The 20,335-nt window shown below is 41.2% G+C and overlaps 1 protein-coding gene across 1 annotated transcript in view; it reads left to right on the top strand.

Annotated features, from left to right (window-relative positions):
• Nucleotides 1-20,335, top strand: part of RSRC1 (arginine and serine rich coiled-coil 1) — a 227,261-nt gene that overhangs the window by 164,341 nt on the left and 42,585 nt on the right. The window contains exon 7 of the mRNA XM_069973849.1: nucleotides 19,389-19,457. Within this exon, the coding sequence (XP_069829950.1) occupies nucleotides 19,389-19,457 (69 nt within the window). The remainder of the gene's footprint in view (nucleotides 1-19,388; nucleotides 19,458-20,335) is intronic.

Genomic DNA, 20,335 nt, shown 5'->3' with positions numbered 1-20,335 from the left:
CTCTGCTGCACAAACAGGATCTCCTAGAAAGCGTTCTCACCGCCATGTATTCGCTATCACTGGCTTGGGTGAGCTAAACTAGTCTGCCTGGGGGTGTGTGTGATTTGTATATGCTCACTAACATGGAACTGCCTCATTATATTAGCCTTATCAACATATTCTATGTTAGTGAGCATACCGGGGGGTGGGGGGATATTGGTGAACATATACAAATCAAACAGCCCCCCCCAGACCCTCGAAATTCAATAACCCCAAACGGGGCATTGCCTAGTACTCAACAGCATTCTGAATACAGGGGAACCCCTACCCCACTCTTGTATAAGTTTTAGTCTCCATCATAATGAGCCCCGCTGGGCTTGTAGACATGCTATAAGTTGTACGTTGCAAGGGTGAGTATAATGCACTGCATACAGAGCACAAGAGGCAGCTATACAAGTAAGTGTCTGTTTGAATTGCACCTTGTTCACATTTAATTTCTACAATTTTATAACTGTATAACAGAGGTTACATTTTAAGCCACTGGGGAAAATGGGGAATATGAGCCAGTTCTCTAGAATTGATCTGAACCAAATTATACCTCCCAGCAAGGCGTGGGGCGAACACACTATTTTTTTTTTATTAATGTGGGGGGCCCAGACACTTTGGTTGTATGGGGCCCCCGAAATTCCTGATGGCGGCCCTGCCTCACCATATCAGTTTCCGGCATGCTGTGGTGCTGGATGACACATGGTGGATGCATCAATAAGTAGGATTACAGGTACATACCACAATTTTGTAGCCTTTTATATCTATTGTTTTTATTTACAACTTATGGGGGCACATATACAATATGACACTTTTACAGATATGAATGTAGTTTAATTTTAGGCTTTAACTATGCATGGCCTGTACTAAAAGACAGTTGTAACATGGAAACATTTTGAGATAAAGTTTCCCTGAAAAGATAGGTACAAACAGTTGAGAGAGGAATATATAACTGTTACCCTTTAATAAAGCTTATTAACAGTATAGAGCTAGCATTGGCTATCCTATAGTTCTCTGGTATAAATGGGGTTGTGGTATATGCATAAGGATAACTTCCGCCCTTCCCATACAGAGAAGATATCTATGTGTTACACATATATAGTGCATGTATAATTTCTGCAGTAGATTGTAAATGCAGACATGATCTGGTTCTGCCGTCAAAATTACTATTCTTGGAGACCAAATCACTGTGCAGTATGTTTGATGCTTGCTGTTACAGTCTTAGGCCAGTTTCGCACAATTGTATTATAAGCGCAATTTTTCACCAGTATTACAGCGAAGTCTGCCGGCTCGACCAGGAAAACAGCTTGCATTTCCATACAGAGGAAGAGAAGAAGAGTACTGGTCACACAGCTTGTATGATGGAAAAATAGAGTCCCTCGGGGGTGGACCCTATATGCTTAGTGCCCAGAGCTCTGTGCTGCCCTGGCCCCTCCTCTCGTCTATGAGTGACAGCTTCAGTGCTCTGATTGAACGCTAGAGCTTTGCAAAAGTTACTTACATAAATCGGTTACGAAACATGCACACAAAACCTTATTCCACAAACACATATATAATAGCCCCTCCTAAACATCATAATATCGAGCTAAACTTACCAAAATGCCTCCCTGAATGAGCTGAAGATCAACCTGCCATTCCCAGCATTTACAGTTAAGCTCTGTACCAGGGAACCCCAGGGGTTCCTAGAGGCTTATATAGACTGTCAAATTGTGAACACCTTAATTATGCAGCAGTATCTATGCCAAGAGCACAGTGAGGACAGTTTTCTTAATGTGAACGAACCACTGGATCTTAGTTTACGGTGTGTTTTTACTGTATACAGTAAGTAAAGTAAAATAAGATTGGTTATGTAATGTACAGATAAAATCACCATTTAGTTGTTTTGTGAGCAACCTTCTTTATGTACTTTTTTAACCAAGAAAGGTCAGTGCTTATCTATGAACCTACTGAGAGAAGATTGCAGGGTGTTGTGCTTTGCAAGACTGCTCCGTGCTCAGTCACTCCTAACAGCCCCTCCCCTCTCCATAGCCACATAATGGAGACAGAAATCCTGCTTCATTTGATGTGAGGGGGGAGGCTGGGAGATTGCTTTTTCAGTCCAGAAGGAAACTCTTTTAGTACACCTATTACAGAGTTTCTTAAAATCGCTTGAACTGTTGATATTTAATGTTTTAAAAAAAAATGACCCTGAAATGACAGTTACGCTTTAAAGGTACAAACCCACTTACCGGATCTGCAGCGGGTCTCCTTGCTGCGTTTTTGCAGCGAGACTCGCTGCAGATCCCAGCCCTATACTTTCATTAGCAGAGAAACTCGCAGCAGGGATGTACATCCCTGCTGCGATTTTGTCTGCAGCCCTCCCCATTAACCCCCTAGCCGCCGGACATTATACATTACCGGGTCCCCGTTCCCGCTTGCTTCGGGGCTCCCGGTGTCTTCACGGCCCGCCCGGCCAATCAGTGTGCTGCGGAGGGGCAGCGCACTGATTGGCCGGGTGGAACGTGCCGGGAACCGCCGAAGCAAGCAGGAGCGGGGACCTGGTAATGTATATCCTGCCCGCCCCCCCTGCAGCCCCGATCGCCCCCGGCCACATGATCGCCCACCGCACCCCCCGGCCGTACGATAGCCCCCCGCAGCCCCGATCGCCCCCGCAGCCCCGATCGCCCCCCGCACCCCCCGGCCGCACGATCGCCCTCCGCACCCCCCGGCTGCACGATCGCCCCCCGTTCGGGGGTGCAGGGGGCGATCGTACGGCCAGGGGGTGCGGGGGGCGATCATGCGGCCGGGGGGTGCGGGGGGCGATCATGCGGCCGGGAGCGATCGGGGCTGCAGGGGGGGCGGGCAGGATATACATTACCAGGTCCCCGCTCCTGCTTGCTTCGGCGGCTCCCGGCTCGTTCTCCCGGCCAATCAGTGCGCTGCCCCGCCGCAGCGCACTGATTGGCCGGGCGGGCCGTGAAGACACCGGGAGCCCCGAAGCAAGCAGGAACGGGGACCCGGTAATGTATAATGTCCGGCGGCTAGGGGGTTAATGGGAAGTCTCGCTGCAAAAACGCAGCAAGGAGACTCGCTGCAGATCCGGCAAGTGAGTTTGTACCCTTAGCCTTCCAGATGTTCAGTTGGCCGCAGTTGCTTAAAGCACAACTCTGAATAGACACCTCTTGGGTGGTTATGTACATTAATGCCTTTATATTGGTTATGGTTAGAGATGAGCGAACCTGGAGCATGCTCGAGTCGATCCGAACCAGAACTTTCGGCATTTGATCAGCGGTGGCTGCTGAACTTGGATAAAGCCCTAAGGCTTTGGAAATCATGTGGAAATCATGGATATGGTCATTGGCTGTATCCATATTTTCCAGACAACCTTAGAGCTTTATCCAAGTTCAGCAGCCCCAGCTAATCAAATACCGAACGTTCAGGTTCGGATCGACACGAACCAGAACCCGGTTCGCTCATCTCTAGTTATGGTCCCAATGGTGTTCTTTGTCTAATTTCCTTATATTGCCTTTGAACTCCTCCTATTGCAAGTTTCCATTGAATTCCCCAAGTGTCCTACTTATTGGAAAAGTACCTATTATTTTGTTCACACTTCCTCGGTTTGCCATTGTCCATTAGTCGTTGTAATCTCGGTTCTCCCTCCCTCCAGATTCCCCCGTAACGACCACAATCTACTCGTGGTGTCCATTATACCTGTTTAGCTTGCAGTGTTTGGCTAGGAAAATCTATTGTGTCCTCTGCAGCTCATTATCTACTATAAGTGAAACCCAGTGTAATCTAATATGGCAGCACATTGAAGTGAAATATGTCAGCTCATTTAGCAGCCTTTTGAGAGACATGTCAAGTACATAATAAAAGGAACTAATTATTGAATCATTTAAAAGAAGGGGAAAAGGGAATCATTTCCTTGCTGTTAAACAGATTTAACCCAAGCATAAAAAGGCATACTTTATATTCCGACTAAATGACGGCTTTTTGATTTGGAGGTATTTTTTTATATTTACCTGTTTATATGCGCGCAAGGAAATTGGCAAAACTTTCTTAATCATATCACCGTGACATTAATTCTTTATTCAAAGAGGACATTTTTTTTCCCCTGCATCTTTTTTTTTTTTTTATCCTGAGTTTTCGGAATATTCAGCATGTCGCAGCTGTTCATGAATAATGTCCATTTAAAGCGCCTGGCATAGAATGCTGGTGTGTTGGCGAGATGAATTAAATGTTTGGGGGATCTGACAGGCAGCACGCTGCTTTGTGATCATTCCAAAGTTCTAATAATCTCCCTCACCTTCTCTGCCTGCCACTAATGAAAGAGAATAGGTGATTGCACCTCCGGCTATGTTCTTCGCCTAATGACTTCTCCAAAGGCAGATTTATGAAGAAAAAATTAACTTTGAATGAGGATTGAATTGGTCCTGACAGTCTGATAGACTGTGACACAGATTCTATGGCAAAACAGACGTAGCCCTAATTGATTATCAATATTTTAAGCAAAGTGATGAAAATAAGCATTAAGTGATGAGAAAGGCAGTCTTAATACAGTAGGCAGTAACCAGGACGCAGATAGTCTGCAGGGAGGCTGGCCCTGATTGCTGCTACCCACTTTTAGCTGTCAGTTTTTCCCTTTTTTCTTTACTGTATTTTTACTTTATTCTTTTTTTTTCTTTTTACCTTTTGCGTTCCCACATTGTCCCTTTTCAGCTGGCTTTTTTTTTTCTTTTAGGCTCCAATGACTGGAATTTTAATATTCTTGTGAGGCGATCTATGCGGCACTTTCTCCAGAGATGTTTGTTTTAATTTTTAACCTATTTAGAGTGAGGGAGTCCTGGTTGTGTTTTCTGTGTTTTTGCGCTGTAGAAAGAGACCTACTTTTAATATCCTTAATTTAGCATCAGATTCCCAAGCATTGGCTCTATTATAGCCGACGCCATTTAAGCCTTCCTGCGATTTCATCATTACATGATAATGTGGAGATGGATGTTTGTAATTACAGCGCCTAATAATAAAAGTCTGTTTTTGTTTTCTTATTTCCCAGCCTGGGTAGCTAAAAGAGCAATCGCAGCATAGATTACCACTAGAAACTCAGCGGGTATCAATTAAAAGCAACATTAATCTGTCCTCATTTTACAGCCTCAGATTTGGTTGTTTTTTTATGATGCTGATGGTGTGTGAAAGTCTGGTTACTACTGCTGAGCAGGAAGGACGATCTTCACTACATAGTCTCAGTGTATTTACATCTCCTCTAGGGAGAACTGAGAAGAGTGGAAGCTGATTTTTTTCATTTCTTTTACAGATTTGTGTATTTGTATAATAATTTATTTATATATATCTATTTCCTAATAAACTAAGATCTGTATGTAATGCCGCCTTGGATTTTTTAAAATGTGTCATTGGAGGTGTAAGCATTGATACTGCATAACTGTATAGACATTCTAGCAGGATGGGTATGGCTGGCAGTAGGATTTAAAGGGATTTTCTGGGGAAATATTCTCTTAATAATCATGGTCAAGCAGGTGGTAACAAGAAAATCTGTCAGGTGCATCTTGCTGCCTGAACTATAAGCAATGTGACGTAGGCACAGGCTCTCTATTCAAAAATACAGAGAGACCTGTCAATGAAGCACAGAAGGCTGAAGTTGCAGAAAGTTTACCTCCTTGACTTTTTGTCCCAATCCTGGCTCAATGTTAAACTCTGATTTTACCGATATCATGAAGCACCTAACCCATTCCCCCTAAAGGAGCCAGTGGTAATAAGGGAGTGTCGTGACCTCATGCAGTTTCCAGTACAAGGCATGCTGTGTCCTCACCAACCAAAAAGAGAACTTAGAGTACAGGTGGCAAACATTTCTATAGTGTGACATGAGCTTTGCATATGCCTTCCAAGTTTATGGATGGTGAATGAAGGACAGATAGGGTTCAGTGTGTTAAAAGATCTAGTTGTATGATTTTCATTTATGTATTAACCTGAATATATCTGATTGTAAAAATGTTGAACTTGCATAAATTGTGGTCTAAAGTGCTTTTGGAAACCAGCCAAACAGTGTAGCGACATAGTACTTTAATGGGAATATACATATCATGCCTCTATGAGGGACAGAGGGAGCTTGGAATTTACATTAGACACTTGGATGGTATGCTTTTTATACCTCTATATGTCCCCAATTTTGCCATTTGTTTGTTTTGTGATCTTGCCTATCTAGTAACTATTATTTCTGGTCTGCTAAAAGTTTATTCTATGGCCACTCTGTTGTCATAATATATGACCATTCAGTGTACTCAATTTAACCCCTTAACGACATCGGGCGTATACTTACGCCCTGATGCCGGTAAGGACGTTCAGAGCGGGGCCGCGCGGCGCCCCCGCTCTGAACCGCGGCGGTCCCGGGTGCGACTTGTAGCCCGGGACCGTAGGTATTAGCGGGCACGGTCCGATCGCCGTGCCCGCTAATACAGTAATCAGATGCAGCTGTCAAACATGACAGCTGCATCCGATTACCGGATTCAGCTGTTCCCTGGTGTCTAGTGGCGGAGATCGCTCCCCCGGGATGTTATCCCGGAGGAGCGATCTCCGTTTCTGAATCCGGCCGGGGACCTCTCCAAGACGACGCCGTCCCCGGCTCGGCACTCGTTTACTTCCGGCTGCAGCAGCCGGAAGTAAACGAGTGCCTATCTCATGGATCTCTGCAGCATATCTATGCTGCAGAGATCTCTATGAGAGATCAAAGCACTTATACTAAAAAACCCCCAGGGGGGCTTCTAGTATAAGTGTAAAAGTTAAAAAAAAAATGTTGTTAACAGTAAAAAGCCCCCTCCCCTAATAAAAGTCTGAATCACCCCCCTTTTACCAGGTTATAAATAAAAGTAAATAAATAAATAAATAAACAAACATGTTTGCTATCGCCGCGTGCGTAATCGCCCGAACTATTAATAAATCACATTCCTGATCTCGCACGGTAAATGGTGTCAGCGCAAAAAAATCCCAAAGTGCAAAATTGCGCATTTTTGGTCGCATCAAATCCAGAAAAATTGTAATAAAAAGCTATCAAAAAGTCATATATGCGCAATCAAGGTACCGATAGAAAGAACACATCATGGCGCAAAAAATGACACCTCACACAGCCCCATAGACCAAAGGATAAAAGCGCTATAAGCCTGGAAATGGAGCGATTTTAAGTGACGTATATTTGTTGACAATGGTTTAAATTTTTTACAGGCCATCAGATACAATATAAGTTATACATGTTACATATCGTTTTAATCGTAACGACTTGAGGAACATATACAACAAGTCAGTTTTACCCCAGGGCGAATGGCGTAAAAACACGTTTCCCCCAAATAAACAATGCTTTTTTTTTTCAATTTCACCACACTTTGAATTTTTTTCTGGTTTCGCAGTGCAAAAATTCAGCCTGTCATTGCAAAGTACAATTAGTGACGCAAAATGTGGCTCATGTGGGTCTCTAGGTGGAAAAATGCAAGTGCTATGGCCTTTTAAGCACAAGGAGGAAAAAACTAAAACACAAAAATCGAAATTGGCTCTGTCCTTAAGGGGTTAACTGGAAGCTGTCTTCACTTTTATGCTGCCTGAACTTCGAGTGACTTCTCCCCACTCCACTGGCCATGATTGACATATGTCTGCCTGTTTCGATATAGGACTAGATCAATCAGTCTAGGCCAGTGGGTGCAGGCAAATGTCACTGGGGGCTGCCATAACTTCTGGCTTAGGCAGCATAAAATGATGACAGGTACCCTTTATAGGAGGCGAAAAATCAAGAAGTATCCTGTTGTGTGGTCCTTGGTGACCTGCTGATAACTGTAATAAATCGGACAGTATTGTTATTTGAATTGCAAAGAAGGCGCCTAAGTTAAGTATACTTTGTGATTGACCAGTTTTCTTTATGGCTCAGACATGTACACCTAGCATCATGCAATGGATTGGTCCTGTCTTGTGAGGTCAGGTAGGTCTCTCAAAGCTTTGCCATAGACTTTTCTGCTCTCCCTGGATGGGATCTGAACCTGGGCTTGAGCAACTTTGTTATATTATAGAAAAGGAGTAAAATAAGCGGGGCTATTGACTGCACCTTATAGGGGTTATGGCCGCTTTTCCCCCTACTGTTGTATCCAGTTCAGGTGTGGTTTGCAATTAAGCTTCATTTACTTTAATGGAACTGAGTTTCAAAACCCCACCCAAACTGGAGACAACAGTAGGGGGACAGTGGCCATGTTTTTGTAGCACTGGATAACCCCTTTAAGACTGACATTAAAATAATTTTGGAGAATCTGTACGTGATATCACACCTGTTGTCACACAGAGATTCATACTTAGTACAGGCAGTATATAGTTTCCTATGATAAATGCATAGTATAGAATGATGTATTTGTGTAGTGTTACTGATATTTGAGAGCACACACAAAGAATAAAATAATCTCGCCTTGTTCAATATTGTAAATAATAATGTAAATTGCCTTTTACTTCTGTATACAATATGGTAAAGGTTCGGGAAAATCTTTATAAACAAACATACAGGACTCAGTATTTTAGTTTTAGTCATTGGTTTTAATATAATAGATAACGTGACAATAGAAAATAATAAGTTTACAACTTTGTGCATTTGCATTGCCCTTAATTTGTGAAAATCTTCGTAATAAGCATATTGTTTTGTAGTACATTGTTGTTTTGAACTATATTTTATATTTTTTAAAAATATATAATCTATTAACTAATAATGTCCAACATTTATATATTACCCCAAATTAACCCTTCCAGATTCATGTATATGCCATTTTGTTGTTAGTGCTGAGATTATTTTATTAAAGCATTATTCTTATTGCGCCATCTAGTGGCTCAAAAGTAAATTCCCTTCAACAAATCATTAATGACAGCATCTTCAAGCCACTTTGGGGTTGCTTTTGAGATTGTACTAGTTAAAAAAATATTTATCTTTGTGATTTTTTTTTGTTTATTTCTGTCTGTAATAAAGTATTTGCATATGTACAAAGATATGGTGAGCACTTTATGAGCAGTTTATTTTGAGCACTTTCCTGGTTTGGCCACTTTTTGCACATACCCATGTCCATTTTCTAACAAACTTCTGCTGAGCTCAAGGATAATAGCACCAAAGACATTTGTATTTGTTTTCCATGTGATTCATTTTCTTAACTCTTTCCTTCAGAACGTCATCCACATTGATCCCTTATGCTGTACACATTGATCCCTTATGCTGTACACATTGTTTACTCTTTCTGTCTTGAACTTTTTCTTGTAGTTGCAGAACTCATCAAGCATTCTTCATGTAGCACTTGTCCAATAGACTGATCTCACTGTGTGGCACTGCTATCTATCCATTTTGGCATATGCCAGACCAGGACTTCTTAAAGAGAATCTGTCATTATATGCATGCATACTAACCTGCTGGTATACCCGTGAAGCCTATGGCACTCTGATTAAAATTCTTAAAATTAATTTTTTCTAATCTATTGTGGCATTTTGGAGATGGGTCCAAACATAGTTCTATGCCAGTGAGGTAATTTGGTGAACTGGGGGTATCCCATCATTTACCACACTGAGCAGCTCCATGTAGAGTAGTCCCCCTGAAGAGTTATAACTCTTATAGCATATAACACAGACTGTAATCCTGGAATAGAGTTATTTAAAGTAGTTCCTGTGTTTTAAAGTCATTCAAATGTTTTTAAGGGTAGATTTACATTTTCAATTAAAGTAAAAACTGATACTTAATTATTAGAGATAGATGCAACTCCAGCATGCTTTCATTTGTATACCGGTGGCTCATGAAGTTGTATGCAGCCCTAGGGAGTCTAGGAAACCATTGATACAGCCATAGGCCATGTTTACACAACGTAAGTTAAGTATTAATCGCTGCTGTTGTTGCCAATCTGCAACACGACCGTGATTAATACTTAACTGATAGAGATCAGCGAACCTGGAGCATGCTCAAGTTCATCTGAACCCGATGGTTCGGCATTTGATTAGCGATGGCTGCTGAACTTGGATAAAGCTCTAAGGCTATGTGGAAAACATGGATATAGTCATTCGCTGTATCCATGTTTTCCAGACAACCTTAGGGCTTCATCCAACTTCAGCAGCCACCACTAATGAAATGCCGAACGATCGGGTTCAGATGAACTCGAGCATGCTCCAGGTTCGCTCATCTCTATTAACTGACATTGTGCTGCAGCTAGAGGGAATCCCGGACGGAATGTATACACTCCGGCCGGAATTGCTAGCGGCACTGCAAAAAAACTGACATGTCAGTGCATGCTCCATTGTGTGCAGCGGTGAATTGAGATTCTTAAGAAATTAAGATCATCAAGCCGGTACTGCAGTACTGTCCGGGATGATTTTCACAAACATCGGCCATTCTGTGACCCAGTGAACATGGGAACATGGCCATTAGGCTGTACCCTTATATGAGACATCACAAAAAACATGCATTGTGCAGTTAAGATAAAATTGGATACACTGTAAATATTCCGCTGTATTCATGAAAAATAAAGCATCCATTAGCCCTCTGCATTAAAATAACCACTGGTTACCATTTACCTACACAGCATATTGTGATAAGTGATCTACTTTAAATAATATGCTTGCATCAATAATGCTTTCCTATTGGAAGGTCACTGGGGTTTTCCAGGTGCAGAAAAATATTACTACTTTATTCCTGGAACAGCAGCACACATGTCCATTGGTTGTGTCTGGTATTGCAGCTCAGTAAGATGGGTTGAGCTGCGATACCAAATAAAACCTGTGGAGAAGTGTGGTGCTGTTTGTTTTTGGACAAACACTTTGCAAATTGAATGATTAGCTTGTACTGTAAATACTCCAGAAGAAAATACTAAATCTTTTTTTACCTGATGGGCATAGGCTTAGGGCAGACCAAACGCTGTATGGATGGGGTGTTCCGGTACTCCTGCTCGGCCCTGATTATGTCATTGTATCCTGGTGTGACTTCAGTTTCCATCATCCTCTGAATATTGGAAAGAAAACTATTTTTGCAGAAACACATTTGCTGGGCTTTACACATGAGAACTTCTCAACTTTTTTTGTTAATTCTTAAGTGCAAAACCAGTAGTCCCGGCAGTCTGAACCAATCTTGATATCCATAGAATACATGTAATCCAACCACGTCTTGTTATTACTCTGCTCGCAGCACATTTATCTCACTGGACAATCTCTTTCAGGATCAAACACTGGAAAGTAGAAGGTGCTTTCCAAAACTCAGTGTGTGGTTTAACATATGATTAATAAAAATGTTTGCTGAAGGTATAAGTGTGAATGTGACATTTGTCTTGGAGTAAAACATTTTTGGACAGGTGGATGTTGCCTTTTCCTTTTTATTTGGTCATGTTTTCTCCATCTTTACTGGTTTATAATGGTAGAATACATAGAATTCAGTTGAATGGTGACAGAACTGCAATTACAGAGCCCAGAATGATGTCAGGCAAAAGTGATGCTGTTTGTAGGGAACAAACATATTATGCAAATGTTTAATCATTCTTGATGCCATACATGTACCTTAAAATAAACAAAGGAGGACATTTCCAATGTAAAGTAGAAGATAAAAGGTCGGCAATAAAAAGTGAGCCATTGAGTGCTCTATCTGTCTCCACAGTTCACTAAACTCAATAAGACAGTACTTCATATGTCCTAAATCTGATTTACTATTGCAAATGGGCAAGAAACTGTCTGACTTGCACCACATATATTGTGAGTTTGTACCACATTTGTCAGTTTTAGACACAACAACCCCCACCCCCCCACCCCCGTTTCCAAAAAGAGGGTATGGTCTTTATTTGGCTAGTGAAATGGGCTTTGTCATAGAGATGGGACACAGTGCACCAGAATTGTGGCATAGGAAACTGACACAATTGAAGACAACTAATACACAGATTTTTACAACCAAAGCCAGGAACAGACTATAGACAGAGAACCGGTCATAAAGGAAAGACTGAGATTTCTCCTTTTCAAATCCATTCCTGGCCTTGGCTTAAAAAATCTTGCAGATAATCTGATAAATATCTTTGTGTGTAAAAGGACCCCTAGAATGCAACAGATTGATTAAACCAGAATCTTGATTATTGATCTGGGTTGACTTACAAGAGTATCCCAACAATTTGCTGTGGAAAGCTTCTGCACCCAAGAGTTTTCTCCTGTAGTAATACTAAGTGGTTAGTTGGAATCTCTGCGCTGACTCAAAGTAGAATCTTAAAGGGGTTATCCAGCGCTACAAAAACATGGCCACTTTCCCCCCAAAACCCCACCCAATCTGGAGACAACAGTAGGGGGAAAGTGGCCATGTTTTTGTAGCGCTGGATAACCCTTTTAAGATGGGATAGTCTTCAAGAAACAACACATCTATAGTTTTTTAAAAATACTCTCACTGCCATTACCGAACCCCTGAGGGCACTTCACATACATTTCTTTGCTATGACAGTGCTGGTAAACCTGAACTCAACAGGCTTGCGCTATGCTGGACTGAAGATTTACACAGTACATTACTATAGATGCCATGTTAAGGGTGAAGGACTTACTGACATGCAAACATGCAAGATAGCAAGAAAATACGTAATTACCAAAAGAACTGAACAGGCTGTCATTCTGCTGATGGAGGGGAGGGGGGTTATAGTACTGTAGATAGCATGTGGAGAAGGAGAGAATATGTTACAGATGCACTGGCCTTGCAAGGTGCTTTGAGCAGTTAGGAAATAGCAAAGGGAATGGGTTACACTAAGTGCTTCTGCTTGGTTTTGATATACTTTGCATTGACAACACAGGTCTTCTGGACACTCACAGGTGCAGGTACACAGTATTTCTCTGTCTTTCTCTATCACCGGTACACAGTGCCTGCTAAGGGCCATCCCCACTTCCTGTGTCTGACTTGCTGAGGCCGCTACTAGAGATGCGGACAGCAAGTGGCAGAGAAGGGAGACACCTAGTGGCCAAAATTTTAGGGATTTTTTTTTCAAGGCTGAGAAGTCAATTTTGGTAAATCAAGAGATATACATAAATGTTAGGGATCACATAGGCTATAACATGGAGGGAACAATAACTATTTAAGCCTTGCTCACAAGACTCTGATTAACCTATCTGTAGTAGACATATCAAGTACAATGAATAATTATTGCTTAGGAATGTTGTTAGTGGTACAAATGTTAGATATATGTAAACCAATACAATACTATTGATGTTCCTTTTACTGATAGTTTCATTGTAGCTAAACAAAACACTAAACAAGTTAAGATATATATATATATATATATATATATATATATATATATATATATATATATATACACATTTCTGTTGTGGGTACATTAAAGGTGCTCTCAATGGTTTTCCAATGGTGAAGAGGATTTCCCCCACTACATACAACAGTTCTCCGATTGATTGATTTTACCTATAAAAAAAAAAAAAACACCACCTCAGGACAACATTTGGTCCTTTAGAACTTTTTCTAGATCTCCCTAAAGAAGTGCACAAGTATTTTGTTCTGTTCCCTATGTATAGGGAATGATAATGGCAAGTCCAGGTATTTTTAGAAGTAATTAGATTAATTATGAAGTATGTCCATGTATGTGTATATGTGTTTGCAGACTGCCTTAGCATTTGGTGCTCGGTCCTGTATAACAGAGTTCTGTCACTTAGCGCACACACATAGATCTTGTGCACAGTCAGTGATGAAAGCTCTGCTTTTCCTCTGGCAGCATTTCAGACTTACACCCCGCTGCAGATTACACTTTGACTTATTGGAATAAAATCTCTGGAATGACAGCGCCGAGCAGGTCATTTTTTTGTTCACGTTATTAAAATGACCGTTTGTACACTATTATTCAAAATAGCCAAGTCTTTATGGCATTTTGGTGAAATTCCCTTGTAGAGGCGCACATTTGCTGGAAAGGGCAAACTTGCATACTAGAAAAGATAAATCAAATTCAAGAATGGGTAGTTTATTGAATCTAAATTGTGCCCAGTTGGCCTAAGATCTATATGTGAGCAATCCATCTTGTGTTGATAATAGAGGCTCTGGAAATCCACCTGATGTTTGCAATATTAAATTTCAGTCTAATGAGCTGTTCTAATACATATTGAAGATGGTTGTAAAGAGCAGATTGTGAGTCCAAGCGGGATAATTTGAAAGAAGCATTGGCTTAGCCTTTAACATGACTCTAGGGGTACATCTACAATTACACATATAAACAAAATTGCATTTAAATAGAATTCCTATTATGCTTGTTTTCCTACATGATAGAATCAAGCATGAGAGAATGTGAATGTCTTTACAGATTAGTGTTTTGTGCTTTTATTATCCCATTCAGCTGATGGGTCTTGTATGTGTGATCTCTCTTAGACTATATGGACAAGTATTAGGACTCCTATGCTTTATATCTGCCAGAACTTTAAGGACATCTGATTCTAAATCCATTGGCATTAATATGAACTCAGTTCCTCCATTTGCAGCTTCCACTTTGAGCATTTGTGGGGGTCATACGCTGATGGTGGATGAGAGGGCCCTCCATTCTTGTTCATCCCAAGGGGGAGGTCACGCCTCTGTGAAGGTCCTCCACACCAAACTCACCCAACCATGCCTTTATGGACCTATCTGTGTGTGTACTGGGGCAGAAAAGGACTGAACCCCCATGGCAGAATGGCACTTCTATGCATTTGAGGTTGGCATTTGGAGGAACATGTGACCATACAATGTCATTTTGCCAACTATTGGGCCACACTACTTTCATGTACACATTGGGAGAGATTTATGAAAGGGTGTAAATATACACCTGGTGTAAACTGCCAACAGCAACCAATCACAGCTCCGCTTTCAGCTCTGGCAGAATAGAAGAGAAGCTGTGATTGGTTGCTGTGGGCAATTTTCACCAGGTGTATATTTACACCCTTTCATAAATCTCCCCCATTGTGTTCATTCAGAGGAATGCTCCTCCATGTGCTGCCATGTTATGGATGGGAAAAGATTGTGCAGAGCTTCCCCAATTCATCTAACTTGATGCCACTGTTGTCATCATTAACACTACGGTTACCATCTCCATTCCCATGTTCACATGAACAAATTGGCATAAACTGCTCCAATAAAATCTACTGTGAAGGTGGCTATGCAAATTTCGGTGCGGTTTTGCCTGTGGCTCCTCCTTAAGCTCCCATTGATTTCATAGTAGTACACATTCTGTCCAATTCTTTAATTTTTCACACATGTTTGTAGAGGCAGACTGCATTGGTTTAGGCTGGATTTTATGTATTTTCATACATCTGTAGGGATGGGACTGAATAAAACACCTGAATGCAATGATTAAGAATACTTTTATCCATATAGTGTAATTTGCTTATAGTTATTAATTATTTCATTTCCATTCAAAAATTACTTTTTGTGTTCAAAATATATAAAGATGATACGGTTGCAGTGATGCTTTAGCATCCTAAAATCGGTGGGATTTCAAGCAGATGCCGCTTGAAATTCAGCCTGTCACATTCATTCAATGGATGCTTGCACCTCCGCTCTCCGCCCAAAGAATTGACATGTCAATTCTTTGGACGAAGAACAGAGGCACGCGAGGCTTCTCTTTGAATTAATGTGACCGGCTGAATTTCAAGCGGTGTCCGCAGCATGGGCTCCGCTTGAGATTCTGCTGCTTTTACTCTAGCGTTGTAGAGCTTGCTTGTTGACCTATAAGTGTAAAGTACTTGTCTTTAAGAGAGCATTAGTTCTGGGGCATGACTTCATTTAATGATGTATTATGGATAAGATCTTGTCCTTTTGGTGTTGTATGCAAATGGCTAAGCGTTTTCATTCATGTTTTATAAGTTGGCATCCATGCTATAGTGCCTTCTGGCTTGCGCATTGGAGCAGTTTACCAACAAAGATGATCCAGGTTCTCAGTCATCTGAATCAGGGACATCGCTAGGCCTGATATCAGCCTATCATCCACTATTACTCAAGGAATTGCCCTCACATGTTTATGCTTCTCTAGTATCCCTACCAATGATTATGATCTGAGATCTCTCCAATTATGCTTGCCATTAGTATTAGAGATCTCTTTAGTCTTGCTAGCCCTATAGGGAAGCAGTCACGGCCAAAAAGGACCATGCAGCTTTTCTTCCACTGTTCTAAAGCCCTGCACTGTTTTTGAACATAAAAGTCATCCCTATCAGCTCTCCTCATAGTCCCCGAAAATGAAGTTTGAGAATTTCCTGCGCCATATTCTAATTGTAGCTATGTAGAAGAGGTCCGCCTTGGTAAAGTAGTCATGGCTGGCGGGAGATCTCCTCTGTAATCACGCCTCTCTGTGACCCGTGACTCTCAGTTGCAGAGCCTACAGCTTACAGGATGGACCTTCTGTGATGATGCATGCGTCTGTAACTAAAAATCACTCCCAGAGAGGCGTGATTAGAGGAGATCTCCCTCCAGCCCTCCAGACTACTTCGCCACTAAAGACCACCCACTTGTCTACATAGCTGTAATTAGCATATGGCGCAGGAAATTCTCAAATGTCATTTTTGGGGGGCTACGAGGAGAGCTGATAGGGATAACATATGTTTAGGAAAAGTGCTAGGGGCTTTATAACACTGGATATAAAGCGTCATGGCTGTTTTTAGCGTGATTTGTTCCCTTTAATATTTGAGGGTTCACCAGTGACGCCTGGGCATATTACATGTGAAAGCCCTTCAGTAACATTTGGCCTTAAAGGGAACTTCTTAACTTTCATTCTGCCTAAATTATTTGCGTGGTCCCTTGTGGCTTCTCCTCACCCCTTTTCCTGTTTGGGTAGAGGGAAAAATCTTGCAGTCAAGGCAGGCAAGCAAGATTTGGCCTTAATATTTGAAATCTCTCCAGTCATTCTACACCTTAGGGCTTATTCACACATCCTGAAGATTATGGGCCCTACCTGTGATGAACTGTTTCCCTGCCCGGCATGATGTATCAATATCATGCTGGTCAGGGGAATGGTCCCGTACAGGGCTTCCCTGTACGTAGGGCCCATAATTTATGGGACATGTAAATAAGCCCTTACTATTGGAATTCTTTCCAGTCTTTCTTCGCCCTTACTATTTGACCGGTCTTTAGTTGTGCTAGACCTTAAGCCAAGCATGGTTGGAGAGCTCTCCAAAATTATTACATAAAAATAGTCTCCTCTTGAGAGTCACCATAGTCAAAATGCTTGTTGGCGAGTCCTTACCTGTTAATCCAATACATAGTAAAATTCAGTCATTAAACTAGTTGACTCTATGGCTTTTGTGGGTCCACAAAGGCATTGTGAACTTGTAACCGTCCCTGTGTACTTACGTATTCACCATTGTCCTAAATCTGCATTGAGTTCCTTTTTAGTCAAAGTTGAGATTCTTCACTTTTAATTTTTTCTCTTCTGACAAGGCAGTACTTTTTAAACTTAATATTTCATCAAGTATAATGCTATTAGAGACTTATTTTCACTTAGTTCACTCATCAGGCAGTGAGATGGCAATAAAAGGGAATGGCTCCTTTGAGACATTAATGCTTTGGAATAAATGATGTGCTAGAACAGAAATTTAATTAATTTACAGAGTATATTGATAGTCCCCTGTTACTGTGCTGTATATTTTTAATCTTCTTTAACATCTGTAGTAAAGTGTTTCAAAACCCCTGCAGTTGAGCAACTAATAGATAATTAAGTAATAAGGGAAGAGGTTTCCAGAGGGAAAGGGAATCTTTTAACGAGTGCTGTCATAATAGGAATAAAGCCCTGTTCACATGATTTATCAGGAAGAAAATATCTAATTCTATTATGCTTTAAACTGGAAGTTAGCGCTTTGCAATATTTGGAGAATGGATTTTAGGAGCAGGAACATAATCTAGACATACAGAATGTTTTATGCATACTTTTAGCAACCCTAACTATGTGTTCTGCTTAAAATAAAACTTACAGGGACACGTATATATTGTATGCACTCTTGTATTGAGCAAAGCCTCCATTTTAACTACTGTACTTGCTTTAATCTGATGATGATGATGCTACAGTGCTTTTTTTTATTCTTGAAGTGTTTTGTTACCTTCTAAAAGCTTTCAGCTATTTGCAATGTATAATTAATTAAGTAGCAAAAAGTAACAGATCTGATCTTCATATTATTAGACTCTCCCAACTCATAAACTGGTGTTCAATGGCTCCAGGGCTCACCTCTTCAGATACTGTACCTTACAAGAAGAGCTAGGGCAAACACTAATCACTCACTTAACTATTCAATAGCTGTCGGACCCTCTCAGTGCTTGCATATTTATTTTGGTGGGAAAAAAAAGAAATAAAGACCTAACTCCAGCTGTAGCAAAGCATCAGGCATGTTGAAATCCTATATCCCCGAACCATCTTCCCTGATTGTCTTGTTTGGGAACTACTGGGCTTTCCCGGATAACATTGGAATGTATATCCCAACTTAGAGTGTTCTGTACTATTGTCGTAGAAGGCCATAGCAACGCATTCTTGAACCACCTACCTGTTCAGAAAATGGCCACCAATGCGATGAAATGTGACTAGACACATACATTATCATGCCCCTTTTAAATATACTGAACAAGTGCAAATACTTTTCCATGGTTTGCTTTTCTGTCTTGCCTCTTTCATCCAAATTCCTGATCTTAAATGTGCTTCATGTACATATATGTAGTTCAATTGCCCCACATGCCAATGCCCCACCAGCCTACTTTGTTGCACCCCAATTTAAGAACTGTTAGGGCCAGTTCACACGGAGTAAAACTTACGGAATTCCGTGGTGGAACTCTCTGCTGCGGAATCCCACCAGCTTCCTTGTCATACAGGCAGTCTATGGGAGGGCTCGGGTGCCTCCATTTCACTTCTTTGAGTGGAGAGGCACGCAAGTCCTCCCATAGACAGGCTGTTTGACTAGAAGACTGGTGGGATTCCGCGGCAGAAAGTTCCACCGCGGAATTCCGCCAGTTTTACTCTGTGAACTGGCCCTTAAACCATGTTTAGCTGCAGGATATTATCACAGGTTAGTGACGGATGTGCTAAGTAGCTCTCTTCCAGAAGGAAATAAAATACACTATACCCGCCTTGCACAGTCCATCTGCTGTTAACGTTAGATTCAAAATATCATCACTAGAGTGTGGTGAACTTGCTGGGCAGACCAGAGCACTAGTTTTGCTTATTTTATACCCCGAGCAGGCATCAGGCTCCTTTTAAGTGCACTTGTAATCTGGGTGATCTTGTCATTTGATATTTTCCAGCCTATTTTTAGTAGCTATTTTTCTGCTAATGCGGTACAGCACTACAATATTCTGCTGTATTCTTAAACTTTTGCCTAAAGCTTGATACATTAAAATTGTCTAATTCTTTTTTTTTTCTGTCTAGCAAAAGCAGATGAAGTATTACGAGCAAAGGAAAAGAGTGAGGAGGATGCCAGAAAACGTAAAGAAGAAGGTAGGTTCCCGAGCAGATCCTTCACTGAGCCAAACTGTACTCTCTAAACCAGTCACTTGCTGGGCTCCTTAAGTTAAATATTTCTGTGAATACATTCATTTAGCAAACTTGCCGCTCTTTCCCTCCCATTGTTGTGACAGTGCCTTGTCTAGGTTACTGATCACCACTCTGCTCTAAAAGCAGTGGTCTGGACGATATATATTGATATAGTTAGTGTGCGTGTTTATATAGCTACATAAACACCAGCTAGCTAGACCACTGCTTTTAGAGCAGAGTGGTGGTCAATAACTTAGACAGTAGGCTGGTAACAGTGAGAGGAAAAGAACAGCATATCAGGTGAAGGAGACAAGTTTGCTAAAAGACTTTATTTGCAAAAATATTTAACTTAATGAGCCCTACAAGTTTACCTGTTGCTTAACTGTTAGTTAACGTTGGAATATCCCTTTGTTATTATTATGTGAACAGAGCCTAAGCATTTGATGCACAGTGCTGGAATTAAAATAAGTTGTAGCGTGCCCCAGAGAGCTCTGTAGACCACTTAAGGGTATGTTCACATTGAGAAATAGGCGAGGAATTTTAAGCTGAATCCACGCTTAATTCCGCTTGAAATTCTGCCAGTTAAATATGTACAGAGAAATGTTCTTAATGGGATTTACGCTCCGTTGTACACACAGTGGAATTTACATGCAGAATTTTCAGCCATGGATCCGCTTTCCTCCAAAACAATTGACATGCCAATTCTTTGGGTGGATTCCTCTTATGAATTCCCATTGGGGCTTTAAATTTCCACTCATTCTGCGCCTATTCGGACAGAGCTGAAGAAGAGGAAATTTCAAGCAGAAAACTTTCCTCTTCAATTCCTCGCCTATTCCTCAGTG

The sequence above is a fragment of the Dendropsophus ebraccatus genome, chromosome 6 (assembly GCF_027789765.1).
Source record: "Dendropsophus ebraccatus isolate aDenEbr1 chromosome 6, aDenEbr1.pat, whole genome shotgun sequence".
NCBI classification, from domain to species: domain Eukaryota; kingdom Metazoa; phylum Chordata; class Amphibia; order Anura; family Hylidae; genus Dendropsophus; species Dendropsophus ebraccatus.
This window is presented reverse-complemented; position numbering and strand designations above follow the sequence as displayed.